Raw genomic sequence first — 15,016 nt, 5'->3', positions numbered from 1 at the left:
TTGACTGGAGGTTTAAACATGATCTCATCACTTAAGTCTTCTCTAACATAAGATTTTAAACAGCACATCCTTTCGTTTTTCTTACTGCAATTGTTCAAACCTGACTTTACTGTGGCATTTTCTTATAATTTAAATAATTTATTACTAAAACCCAGAAATATGCTGCCTTAAAAATAGTTTTAAAAAATAATTTGTGGCCCAGAGATAATATATATACTACTCACTAAAATCTCTCCTACCCCCACCCCCACCACTGATTTTAAGCCAAAATAGAAAATAAAACAAATAACAAATAAGCCAATTCAATTAAAATAAAACTGAATGAAAATAACAAAAAAGAAAAAACCTGTGAAATCAGAAAATGTCTTAATTTAGGTAATGTTATGTACTTAGGTTCTAAAAGTTGGACTTTAAGATAGTTTCAAAATTGTTTTCTCACATTTTCAGCATAGCAAGAAAAAAATAAATGTTAAGATTCTGAAAACAGGAATCCTCCTATCCATTCCACTTTTAGTCAGCAACAATGACAAGTCTTCAACACTATAGGAGATGTGCTAAGTCAAGTACTTAAAGGAAGGTAGGGCATATATATTAGCCTTTAAACACACAGTCTAGTCAAGAAGTCACTAATACTTTTGTATACTCAAGTCAAATCAATTATACAAATTAAAGGAGGGTGCACAAACCTAATTATTCAGTGAACTTAAAAATCATACACAGTAATAAGCAAAGGAAAAATTTAGATGAACTATAATTAGCCAAATTATCCAACACAGAACTGAATGTGAGTATAACTTCCTAAGAACATAAATAATACTAAAGAGATTATTTTTGTCCAAATACTTTTATTAAACCTATACCCCCATTCACAAGATTCATGTATTCTTTTTTTACTTTTTTTGTTGACTACAGCTATGACATAATACTTCTATCCTCGACTAACTCATACCTTTATATTGCTGCTTGTAATAATACAAAAATATGTGGTATTTTGATAAACTATTAATGAGGATTAATAAAAGCAGAACAAGCCTATAGTACTGTGTTGTTTAAAGAAGCAATTTTCTTAATAAAAGTTTAAAGCACTTTTGATAAGTCATCAAATGGTATTTTGAAAAAAATTTAATCGCTGAAATAGTTATACCAATATAATGGAATTAGACCTATAGTACTGAAGTAAAAACATGAGTGTAATAAAGCAGAACTGTCTAGAATTACCTTTCAAGAGCTGCTCTTCGTTTTTCTACAAATTCAGTGGATGATAAATCTTCTTTTCCCACTTTGACCTTAGTCATGCCTTTGAAAAAAATTGAATGAGACTCATGATGATTTTATATTATTATGAAAGTCTTTTATAATCATTTCTGCCTAATTTAAAATATACTCTAAATCTGAACTTGAAAAAATCTAACTTTATAATTACTAATACACTTTTGAGAAATTAACACACATGCTACATTAACACTACTTGGTAAGTACTTATAAAGAAGTTGAGCTGTGTCTGTAGTTTACTGAACAATAACTTTTGGATTCTTTATCTGTTATATACTATATTCCTAGTAAATGAAAATGTGTTTATATTTCAATGGAATTCGAATTAGTAAATATAAGCTCAATTAATATTTTCATTTTTTTATTAGCAATAATTAAGGTTCTTTACCTTGGAGACAGGAAAAATAAAAATAAATGTAATCTATAAATTTCCACTTTAGCACTAATACAGAAGAACGAAGATTTTTCTTTCTTTTCCTGTTCTTTTTCCTTTCAAAAGTCAGTCCTGTAGCGATAAAGTACTGATACATGCTACATGGATGAACCCTGAAAATATTATGCTAAGTGAAAGAAGCTTGTCACAAAGGATCATATATTGTATAATTCTCTTCATATAAAGGAAAAGGCAAATAGGCAAATTTATAGAAAAAGAAAATAAATTTGTGATTGCTTATGGATGGAGAGAGAAGGAAATTAGAGGATGGCGGCTAAGGGGTAATAAAACTATCCTAAAATGGATGTGGTGATGTATGGACTCTGAATACACTAAAAGCCATTGAATTACACGCTTAAATGGATAAATTATATAGCATATGAATTATATCTCCATAAAGTCATTAAAAATGAATTATATAAAACCATGTAATTCTTATTTAGGTTGATATATCTGGTGAATAAACATGTATCACCTATAAATGTTCTATTTAATTTAATTCCTCTGAAACATAATAGTTTGAAAAAGAAAACTCAAACATCTATCCTGCCTGGACTACAAGATGTGAGACGTTAATTATTTCACATATTCTGTTTACCTGTAGAAAACCTTACCAAGATATAGTTCTTTCCTTTTACTTCCTTCAAGAACCTTCTGCCCATGCTATTTACTAGAGGTAACCTTTATATACCATTGTGGGGAAAAAGAAAAACAAAAGCCCTACTCTAACCAGTTACCTTTAACTTTGTTGCTTTTTTCTAAAAGCTTAGTGAAATAGTGTTTTTAAGTCAACTAAGGTTCTATAAAAGAGTAGTAACTGCTATGTGCTAACGAAAACAATCTTCTTCCTTCTGTGGCAGTTCTAGTCTCCAAGCATAGAAGTTTCTACTCTTATTCCCCCACCCCATCCATTATCGTTTGTTATTTGAAAACCACTTAGTATGTAATTAAAATAACCTCCATATCTTAAATTGTTCTTAGACAATGAATTCGTTTTTACTTTTAAAAAGTTGATGAACAATATGAAATTTTAAAATGACTGCTTCTATACTTGATTAGTTTCCAGGAAGCTAAGAGACCAATTTGTTACCCACCTTTAATAACTGTTCAGACTTTTGCACACATTTTGAGGGAACTTTATATTAGCTTCATCTTACTATTTGACTATAGTTATTTTTCCTGCTAATTTCTTTCTTTACATCTTTTTAAAAAATAAACCCTCAAATGTATATTTGATAATTCTACAATCACACAGCACTGGATTCTTAAAAAAAAAATCAGGTTTTCTATTTTAGGTAAAAAATAAAAGCAAACCATAATAGTACTGACAAAAAAATCATACCAAAATTAGAAGCACAATAGAACAGTGGTTAAGAATACAAGTTCTAGAGTAAGACGGCTGGCTGGCATTTAGAGTTCAGCTCTGCCACTTGGTAGCTGTATGACATGGGACATGTTACATAAACCTTGATGAACCTTAGCTTCCTTACCTATTAAATAAGGACAATGAGAAGTTAACCTCCAAAAATCGTTGTGAAGATTAAATGAGAATGCACAAACTACTTAGCATAGTGCCTTAGCACAGTAAGCACTCAATGAATGTTAATTATTCCTATAATTTAACTGATAGTCTTATAATTTAACAGACTATCCTGGCCATATCTATGAATAATATGAACATAACTGTGTCACTGTCCCCTGATACCCTTTGAAGGCTGTCAGAATCAGTATCAGAATGCTCTAAGGATTTAGTTTCTTACTTCTATTTTGAATTTATATGTGCTACTTATTATACTGCAATCATTTGTGGAAGGTTGAAGATTACTGAGGTAAAATATTAGTTTGAAACACAATGAACTTGAACATGAAAATTTAGTTTTTAAATCTTTTCTTTTTGGTCAATGTTTAAAGACTAAACTAGCATATCTAGCCACCAAAATGAGAGAAATAATTTTTCTCTTTTGGTGTATAAAAATAGTGTCACAACTTAAAGAAAAAACGATATTAATAAGTAATTTATGATGGATAAAAACTTAAGTTCCCTACATAGATAGCAGGATGCCCAAAGATACCACTGTTGATAGTTTAGAGAAGAAAGAAGTAAGATAAGTAACCAGATAAGCAGTTCTCAAAGTATGGTCAGAATTCCCAGAAGGTTTCAGAGACGCTTTTTGGGGTGAAGGAGGGTAATGCAAAAAAGTCTATTTTCATAAAAATACTAAGCTATAGTTTATCTTTTTTACTCTTATTCTTTCATAGAAGCTCCATAAAGTTTTACAAAGATTATATGTGTTGAATCACAACAGATTGAGTGCAGAAGCAAGCATGAGAATATAGCTATCTTCTATTAAGCCAGAAATTAAAGAAATTTGCACAGGTGTCAAACAAAAACAAAAAAGCAAGCTACTCATTATTTTTTGTCTTACAGAAATTATTTTTTACAAAATCTTATCTGTCAAAAGGCAGTGAGTTTGTTATTTTTAAATGAATAAATATAATTTAAAACATTCTCCTATAATAAATATTGATATAGCCCATAAAAGCAAAAGCTCTTTAGAGTTCTCAAATGTGAAGAATATGTCTTGAGACCAAGAAGATGAAGAACTGTACAACTAGATTTTTGCATTTAAAAAAAGAGAAAGAATGTAACAAATCCATTCAAATATATCAGGTTTAAAAATCATAAAAGGACAAAATTATTCTTCAAACCAAATGTTAGAAAAAGTAAAATAATTTAAAGATCAGCAAAATTCACTTTAGAATATTTTTCAGAATAATAATCTTATGTATAAAGAAATATAAAGGTACATAAAAACCTATGACTGAAAAGACTGGAAAAAATACTACCAAATTTTAAGAGATGACATGTCTTAATGGTGAGACAATGGAGGTTCTCCTCTTTTGTAATTTTCTGCATATTCTTAACTAAGCCTTCATTACTTAAATAAATACCAATGTTTTTAAACATGAAACTGAGGTATGAAATAAACTGAGTTTAAATAGTTCCTATCTGAGGAAGGCTAGGTCAAATCTTCTTTTTGGAAAATAAATAGCTGACAGCTTCCATCCTTTAGAAAACATTATTAATATGTTAATATTATTAAATACCCTCTGAGTGTTACTCAGTAATATGGTACTCTAATGACCCTGCAAGGGGTTTTCAATTGCTTTCAACTTGGCAAACTCTGACCCAACACTTAACATCATTGTAGTATATGTCAAAATCCTCAGTTATTAGAAAACAAAACTATTTGCTTATATAGTCTTCAGTTGATGAACTGTCATATATAAAATATTCAAATTCAGTATCTCTACACATTATGAGATGTCATGATAGTGAACGATCACAGAATTTAGAAACCTATGCAGTTAAAATTGAACCAATAACAGTAACAAACAAAAGTTATGTTTTTTATTCACACTTACCTACTATACTCTTTTCTGGAGCTGGTGGCACAATATAACCGACATGTAAATACTTGCTTGCTAACTTGCTATGCAAACCAAGAAAGTCACTAAATCTTCTTTTAACTGAAAATTCACTCTTACTGAACATGGAAAGAGAAGTCTACAAGTGAAAAAGAGGTATTTCAAATTCTGAATACTAAGCAATTATTCAGAAGTTAATGTCATATATAATTGTGAACATACATGTGTATACACACACTGGTATACTTTACAAAAGAATCCATAGTAGCTAACTAATTTGGTATACAAATTGCTAACAAATGAAAAAAACCTAAATCATAGATGTTTTTTACAGAAACTTAAGAGGATAGAAAATATTTGCTTTACACCATCCTTGACATCTCATTGACTCTATTTATATTTATGTTACTGATTTTTTAAAAATCTTTATTGATGAAAGTATTACAGATGTCCCCCTTTTCCCCCCCCATATGCTAATGATTCTTAAGTCTTTACCTCTGACCCAGATTGCCCCTGAACTTCAGTCCAACATATTGGAACACTCAAGGAACACCTCCACTTAAATCTCACGGCCCTCTCGAATTCACCATATTTTCCCCTGCTGGAACGTAAGTTCCAAAAGGACATTTGGCTATATAGTTTACTACTATATCCTAGTATTTGGAAAATAGCCTAACCTCATGGTGTTTAATAAATAGCTGTTCAATGAATTAACAAATCTCAGTCCTGTCCACACTGTGTTCCTCTACTTGTGTTGCCTTTTCTCCAGGATCCCTTCAAGCACCACAAAGTTCGTCTAGTCAATAACTTAAGCATTCCCTCCTTCCTCACTTCTTACATCCAACCCCTATCAATTCTACCTCCTACACAACTCAAGAAGCCATTTATTTCACTCACCTCCAGAAACAATTTTTCTTTTTTTAAAAAAAATATTTTTATTGATTTCAGAGAGAGAGGAAGGGAGAGGGAGAGAGAGAAATATCAATGATGAGTCACTGATTGGCTGCCTCCTGCATGCCATCTGTTGGGGATTGAGCTAGAAACCCGAGCATGTGCCCCTCGGAATTGAACTGTGATCTGGATCATAGGTCGATGCTCAACTGCTGAGCCATGCCGGCCAGGCCAGAACCAATTTCTTAATGTTAAAGTATTACTTCTCATAGCAAGGATTCTTACTTACAACCCTCTCTCTTCCTTTTAAGACTTGAAGGTCTACAATCCTTTTAAGAATTGGAATGGCCACTTAATTAGAAATCCTGATCTCTACTTTGATACTCCCAATTAATACTGAGTCAGAGTTTTTCTAAAGCAAAAAATCTAATTTTGTCACACTCTTGTCTGAATCTCTTCAATGGCTCTCCATTATCCTCAGGATGAATTTCAAATTCCTTAAGCTGGCTGTTCATAATATAGGGAGGCTTACTGCCAAACAATTCAAACAGGTACCACTTCTTGCAGATCCTAGAAGGCACAATGCTTTCTAGACTTCTAGCTTTTACACAAGCAAATTCCTTTGCCTGAAACACACTGTTTTCCTTTCTTCCTCCCACCTTTGTCTGTATTAGGTCCCTTCCTGCATACTCTCAAAGAACATTCTACTTTGCCTACCAAACCACTCACAACTCATTGTAACAACTTATTTGCAATCTTTATTGGACGGTCACCTTGGTAAAGACAGGAATCATTTACAACTTAATCATCTTTGTATTATACATAATGGGGGCTCAATATTTATTAAAGGAGCAAAAGGCTCACCTTTGTTGTTACTCTATATGCCATGTAAGCATTCATGCCATCACCTATAAGAAAAGTCAAATAATACTATTAAAACACATGAGCTTAACCACACACACACAAAAAGATAACTATGTGAGGTAATGTGCTGACTGACTTGACTGTGCTAATTTCACTATGTATATATACACACACATGCACATTAAATCAACACACTGCACATCCTAAATATACACAATTTTTATCTGTCAATTATACCTCAATGAAGATAGGAAAAAACAGAGTAAGAAGCAAAAATCCTCCAAAAGATTAAAAATAAAAGTACCATTTTAACACTGTAACAATGTACTTAGTAAAGAAAAACAGCACAAGAATAGAGCTGATTATCAAAACGCAAGTAAAAAATATAAGTATTGACTCACCAACTTTCTCTGGATCTGATACACCAATTTCTATATCAAAAACATCTCCATTTGCTTCTTCTTCAATCTAAAAAAGATTTTTTTTTTTTCTGTTAGAGATTCCAATTTATATTATTGTCATAACACTAATCACTGTAATTTTTATCATCTAGCTTTTACTAGGGTGTCACATTAATCAATTTAAAAAGCCATTTAGCACTCCATTTCTAAAAAATAAAAGCATTCCTATTTCCTGACTATGTAAAAACACACAACACATACATACACACAAAGACAACGGGAAAAGGATCATTTGGAAAAGTAACACAATATCTTGTTTTCTTATAACTCCTTTGATGTAGAAAAAGCATTTTAGTCTTCTGTAGGAATACTGTGGATTTTTTTTTCTAGATATCAAATCTTCAGACTCGGATTAAAATTAGCTCCTTAAATACTTTTAATAGTAGCATTTGTCAGTTGTATGTCTATTTTTTAATAATCAGGAGGCAACCATTACTTTTGCCAGAGATTACTCCATACTTACAGAAATTATTATACTAATAAGCAACTTTAACATCTGGTTTCTTTTTTTTTTTTCATTATTCCAAATATTATAGCTGTCCCCTTTTCTCCCCATTTACCCCTCCCACCACCTACTCACTCCCCTCCCCAGTGCCTTACTGACACTATTGTCTGTGTCCTTGGGTTATGCATATAAATTCTTTGGTTAATCTCTCCCCACCCACCCCAACCTTCCCCTGAGATTCATCAGTCTGATCCATGCTTCCATGTCCCTGAATCTACTTAGTTCATCAGTTTATTAAGTCCTTTAGATTCCACATATAAGTGAGATCATGTGATGTTTGTCTTTCTCTGCCTGGCTTATTCTGCTTAGCATAATATTCTCCAGGTTTATCCATACTGTCCCAAAGGGTAAAGATCGTTGTTCTTTATAGCTGCATAGTATTCCACGGTGTAAATGTCCTTCAGCTTTTTTATCCACTCATCTACTCATGGGCATTTGGGTTGTTTCCAGATCTTAGCTATTATAAATTGCGCTGCTATGAACATAGAGGTGCATATATTCTTTCTGATTAGTGTTTCATGATTCTTAGGAAATATTCCTAGAAGTGGGAACACTAGGTCAAAAGGCAGTTTCATTTTTAATTTTCTGAGGAACCTCCATACTGTTCTCCACGGTGGCTGCACCAGTCTGCATTCCCACCAGCAGTGTACCAGGGTTCCCCTTTCTCCACATCCTCGCCAGTATGTGTCATTTATTGATTTGTTGATGGCAGCCATTCTGACAGGTGTGAAGTGATATCTCACTGTTGTTTTAATTTGCACCTCTCTGATGATTAACAACATTGAGCATTTTTTCCTATATCTCTTGGCCATCTGTATGTCCTCTTTGGAGAAGTGTCTATTCAGGTCCTTTGCCCATTTATTAATTGGGTTGTTTGTCTTCCTCTTGCTGAGTAGTAGGAGTTCTTTGTACAATTTGGAAATTAGCCCCTTATCAGATACATCCTTGGCAAATATGTTCTCCCATACCATGGCGTTCCTTTGTATTTTGAGGCTGATTTATTTTGCTGTGCGGAAGCTTTTTAGTTTGATGTAGTCCCATTTGTTTATTTCTTCTTTTGTTTCTCTTGCCCTAGGAGATGTATCAGTGAAAATTCCACTATGTGAGATGTCTGTGACTTTATTGCCTATGTTTTCTTCCAGGATTTTTATGGTTTCATGACTTACACTTAAGTCTTTTACCCATTTTGAATTTATTCTTGTGTATGAAGTAAGTTGGTGGTCTAGTTTCATTTTTTTGCATATACCTGTCCAATTTTCCCACCACCATTTATTGAAGAGACTGTCCTTACTCCGTTGTATGCTCTTGCCTCCTTTAACTGACCATAATGGCATGGGTCTATTTCTGGGGTCTCTGTTCTGTTCTGTTGATCTATATGTCTGTTGTTGTACCAATACCAAGCTGTTTTGATTACAATGGCTTTGTAGTACAGTTTGATATCCGGTAAAGTGATCCTTCCCACTCTGTTCTTCTTTCTCAAGATGGCTGAGGCTATTTGGGGTGTTTTTTGGTTCCATGTAAATTTTTGGAATATATATATTTTTAATAACCTAGTAAACACATGTTCTTCTTAAAACCAATGAAAGCACTATAAAGCTCACTGAAAAAAAGCAGTAAGTAGGGAAAATAATAACCCTATGAGACTAGAGAGAAGTACTTTTTAATGGCATTTTAAGTAAACAATCCTAATAGCAACTCTACAGGAAAGTTTTGTTATTCTCAAGAAGCACAGATATTGTTAAATATTGCTAATTTTTTAAAGCAATATTAAAGCCTAAGACTATCTAAAAGAAAAGTGAGTTTTTTAACACTAATCTTTTTATTTCAAGGTTGCCCTCTTGTGCAGATTTTTAAAAGTAAGCTATATTTGAAATACAGTATATATAAAGTATATAAATCCTAAGTGTACAGCTAGATAACGTTTACAAAGCGAACACATCTTTATAAACAGAACCTAGATCAAGAAACTAACAGTATTGTTATACTCCAAAAGGCCCTTTTATGCTTTCTCCCCAGTCAGAAACCATCCTCCACCCTGCCAACATAACTACTAATGTTAATTGCATGCTTTTATCAAATAAAATTACTCAAATTATCATTTTGTTGTGATTAAGTTTTCAAAGCACTTTCATACATTACCTTATTTGACCAACATAGGAACCCGAGAGGCACACATCATCATAAGATCACAAATGACAAACTCCTTAACTTAAGAAGGAAAATGATTTTGCCCTAGCCAGTTGGCTCAGTTTGTTAGAGCATCACCCTGTGCACCAAAGGATTGCAGGTTGGATTCCCAGTCAGGGCACCAATCCAGGTTGCAAGTTCGATTCCTGGTCAGGGTACGTATAGGGGGCAACCAATCAATGTCTCTCTCTCTCATCAAGGTTTCTCTCTCTCTTTTTCTCCCTTCCTCTCTTTAAAAATCAAAGGAAAACACATCCTTGAGTGAGGATTAAAAAATAAAAAAAATAAAAAGGAAAGTGATTTGCCCAAGTAACTGGGTTAAAAAGTGGTGGGGATAAAATCAGAAGCCAAATTAGCAGACTCTTTAGTCCAACGTTCTTTTCCCAAAATATCTAAAAGGCTTTGATTAGAAATGACTAACATGAGAGTGATGTTGGACAGGGAACAAAAACTTAATATTTACATATTAATTTAGAATACAAACATGTTTCCATACCTCCTCTCTAGATCTATCAAAGATCACTGGAGCAGACATACTCTTTGACTCAATTCTGGGAGCAATGAGTGTAGTAGGGGTCACAGGTGTGACTGCAGGAGAAGGTTCAGAGGAGAGGATAGGTTCCCTTTCTGGACTGTCCAGAGAAACTTCTTCTGTGGCTTCTAAATACAAATTAAACAAGTTAGTTAAGGACACTGTTAACAAACCCCCAATAGTCTACATAACAGATAATGAAGTATGAAAAATATTTTTATACTACCTACAAAAAAATACCAAAATAATGTTATTTTAAAATAACTGTTATAATAATTTTATGAATCCTTCCTTAGTTGTTTATCAAAACTTTAAAACCAACAGTGACTTTGTTGATTTTAGGAAGAATTCCAGTAAGTCAGCTTAAATATTTATATATAATTATCTATTGGTAGGGATAAAGCTAGTAGGAAAGCAATGATGTGAATAATTCCACACTCATTTGTGGCTTGGATTTATAATATATCTTATACTTGTGGTAACTTACCTTCCAAAATCTTTTATTCAGACTAACAATGATTATTTTATACATATAAACACAAATTTTATAGTAAAAGGCTGCCCAGAAATATCCCGACTGGGATTAAAAATTTGTTACAGAAAATTCAAAAAATTAGTAATCTAAAGCAATTAACTGCTAAAGATTACTGGATATTAGTTGAATACACAAATATTACACAAAGCAAATAGGTGTTTAGGTTTTAATTTAAAATGCTCATTCACTTGAAAATTCTAAAATTAAGTATATTTAAAACCAAATAAACAAATTATCTACAAGCTATGTAACATTGTGCTAAATGCAATGTAGAAACACAAAGAAATGTAAAATATCATACCTGCCCTCAGGGAGTTTATAATCTAGTTGGGAAAATAAGACATAAGCATGTGGAATGTTAAATAATAATAAAAGACAAGTAATAGCCAAGTGAACAATAAAAAGAATGTTACAAGACATTTAATAGCTATATGAACTACAGAACACTACAAACTGAGCTAAGATGGGAGACAACACTTTAGGGTAGGGAAAATCAGGAACAGCTTACAAAACTGATTGGAGAAGATTTGGATGGGTAGTGTTTCATGAAAATGAACAGCATAAGTAAAAAGCAAAGCCATAAAAACAAAAATTACAATCAGTGGCCATAATGAAAACCACAGCTCTGCTGGTTTACAGAATTGATACCAGGAGAAGGAAGACAGGACTTTAAGGGAAATAGGATCAGACCACTGGTTTCTAACCGAGGTTCTTAGATTCCTAGAAGTTTTTGAAGGTAATAATGGCAGTCAGTGAGCTATTTTAATTAGAACACCTGAAAAAGCATAGCAGTAATAATGTATTTATCTGAAATAAGGTAAATATGTTAACATTTAAATGTAAAGAACTTAACATTCTATCAGTCTACTCTTATTGGTTATCTCATGTTGATGAGATCCTTATTTGGCACTGTTCTCTTTATTTTTTATATTAAAAATAAAATAACCAAAATCTTTCAAACTATGGTAACCAGAGGAAGGAAAATAGACTATAAATGTTGAATAGACGATAGATGACCCTAACATAACAAATTAAAATCTTACATGCAACTTTAGGTTGTTAAGAGTGACAGTATTTATACTTTTTTTAAAGAAATGAAACTAATGAACAGTAAATATAAGAAAGTAAGAAAGCAGTATCAAAGCTAGGAAGTATGAGATCTTTAATCTACAAACAAGTAAAACAACAAGCAGCAAAGAAAACAAGAGACCAAATTTCTCTGAAGGAGGTACTGTTACTGGCAACAAACCCACAGACAAAAAACTGCAAAAGGCATTGTAACTTTATTGATACATCAGTACAGATAACTCAAAGTCTTTCTAACTTTTCAATCACATTTTACTTCACTAGTAAACCAGGTTTTGTAATCTTTGTACATACTCTGACAGGCTGTTTTATAAATAGTAGCAGGCCTCAAAATAAGAAAAGCTAAATATGATGTAAGTAACTAATGGGGGGTGGTGGTGGATGGAAATAAATGGATACAAACTTAGGTTCAACATGTTAATATACAACCTACCTTAAATTCTTTCATGACTTCTTTTATCAAAAGTAAAGTTATATACTACAAGTTCACAAAGTTTAATTTAATTTAAACCAGACCTAAAGGTTCCAGAAGATGCCCCGTAGGTACTAAGTATAAAGATTAACTTTTCCTTGGAAGAGATAATTTGAAGACAACCACAAATGTCAGCTAAGTAACATTTCACTCGTATGACAGACACCAGAGAATCTTTAAACAAAGGAATACCCATTAAACTTACAATTGGTATTATTTGATGAAAAAACATACGTGAAATAAGCTAAGTATTCTGGCAGAAACAAGTTCTAAAAGTCCAGGACAATTTCAATATGCTCACCCCCACTAATTCCTCTAGGACAGTTTCCTCAAGTATGTTCAGTCAAGTTTAGTGCAAGATTTAGCAAATGGTGGAGAGGGGCTTTGAAGCAAACCTTATTTGGTGAGCATTCTCTAAGCTAAAAATAGTAATATACACCCTTGAACTTTTTCTGGTACCACTTCTGACATACTAGTGCTTGAAATGCTACACAAAATGCATTAGCATACATACCAACGTAATCTAATCCCCTTATGGTTTTAAAATCAAAATGGCTAAATCACCGAGCAATATCTATATTCTCTTCTCTGATATAGGAGAAATAAATTAAGTACACGTTCTTATTACTGGACAATAGTTTTCATCATCCTGGTAATATCACTACTCTCTATTATGGTTTCCTAGAACCATACTCCTCCACAGAAGGGGGAATGACATACCTACTTAAAGGCTTTATAAATAAGATGCAGGTGTATTATTAACTCATTCATATAAAAATGATCAGATTAGGTCTTAGACAACTAATGATGTCATTATGAAATGCAGCTAAGTTTAAGAAAAAAGATAAAGCGTAAAAAGTGTTTGTACATAACAGGAAGCATGACTATGTTTAGTGTTTAGTCCCTGTTTCTCTTTTCTTTTAAAACAAACATGGACACTGACCATATTTGAATCACATATTTAGCCTTTAAAAGATGGCATTTAAATTCCCGTAGTGGAGCCTCCCGGCCGGAGCTTTCATGAGCATTTAAATTCAGTTCTGCAGGCATTTACTTTTTTGCCTCTATCTTATCTATTTTTTGAGTTATTTATGAAAAGTAAAAACATTTATAAAGAAAATGTATTGTTTATTATTAAAGTTATCTTTTATTTGGCCAGCAGGACCCACTCCTTGCCGGGAACTAAAGTTCCCTTTCGTCCGATAAAGGTTAGTATAGACTGCTAGGCAGACTAAAACATGAAAAAGATTTTTCTAAACAAGCTAAGTGGGAAAATAAAAATTGTTTAGTCCTCACTTGGCAAATTGCACACACTAAAAAAACCACAATCCTCTTTCCTTCTTGCATGCATGTGCATGCACACACACACACACACACACACACACACACACACACTTCTGTTGTTCGAGTTTCAGTACACTTTATGAGTCTTTAATAAAATGGATAATCTAAAACTTCTATGTATGACCCTATATTATACGAGAAATACACACAATTTTAGATTAATACTACCCATTTTAGTAGAGAAAGGAGCCAACTTTTAAAACAAAACAAATGCTATGAAAAAGCTTTTAAGAACTACCCAGGAAAAATCCATGAAAGGAAACAAACATAAAAATTTACAACTTTAGTTAACTATGATTTTTTTAACTGTTAGGTAGCTATTAAAAAGGAGGATGTTACTTTCTACAGTGAAAATTTTTCATGGAACTAATGAAGCAAGAGAGTATATGGACCTTTGTGATAGAGGACTATATCTTCAAACATTATTGTACAAAAAAATTCAGAATGGTTTGAATATTCAAACACTACAAAAACTAAGGACATAATATTAAATCTTTACTCAATGAAAGCCAGTTCATGTAAATTAAACTGTTAAACACACAGAGTTACTATTTTAATTTTTTTATGTCATTACTTCTAAGGAGGATTTGGCTTTTTAATATCCAAACATTAAATTTTAATTTTTAAGCAGAACATTGTTTTGAAGAGAGTCCAACATTTTTTAAAGGTAGGATAGGCTACACCAAAGCCTGACCTCGTATCAAAATTAAATTCCTCAAGCATAAATTTATTCACCTAAGTAAATCAAAATGGTAAATACTGAAGCATTAAAACAAACAGATTTCAAATATATATAGACTATAAATCAAGTGATTTTTAAATCCAGAGTTTAATTTTGGTTTGTGACAACATGTAATAAATAAAGAGTAAAATCACTGCTATTTCTCAAAGTACTGATCAAAACAACCAGATTACATGTGATTTATTTTCACATGCTTAAAACCAGAAAAGATCACATTTTTGCTTCTCTCAACAGTTTATATTTTTCACAAAGTTATCTAACTA

General features: G+C 32.3%; 1 protein-coding gene across 1 annotated transcript in view; it reads right to left on the bottom strand.

Moving 5' to 3' along the window:
* SNX2 (sorting nexin 2) overlaps positions 1 to 15,016 on the bottom strand; it is a 45,789-nt gene that overhangs the window by 17,691 nt on the left and 13,082 nt on the right. The window contains exons 3-7 of the mRNA XM_016217795.2: positions 10,539 to 10,702; positions 7,291 to 7,357; positions 6,890 to 6,933; positions 5,132 to 5,273; positions 1,219 to 1,297 (exon numbers count right to left, since the gene is read on the bottom strand). Of these exons, the coding sequence (XP_016073281.1) occupies positions 1,219 to 1,297; positions 5,132 to 5,273; positions 6,890 to 6,933; positions 7,291 to 7,357; positions 10,539 to 10,702 (496 nt within the window). The remainder of the gene's footprint in view (positions 1 to 1,218; positions 1,298 to 5,131; positions 5,274 to 6,889; positions 6,934 to 7,290; positions 7,358 to 10,538; positions 10,703 to 15,016) is intronic.

This window comes from Miniopterus natalensis, chromosome 3 (assembly GCF_054644295.1).
Source record: "Miniopterus natalensis isolate mMinNat1 chromosome 3, mMinNat1.hap1, whole genome shotgun sequence".
NCBI classification, from domain to species: Eukaryota; Metazoa; Chordata; class Mammalia; order Chiroptera; family Miniopteridae; genus Miniopterus; species Miniopterus natalensis.
This window is presented reverse-complemented; position numbering and strand designations above follow the sequence as displayed.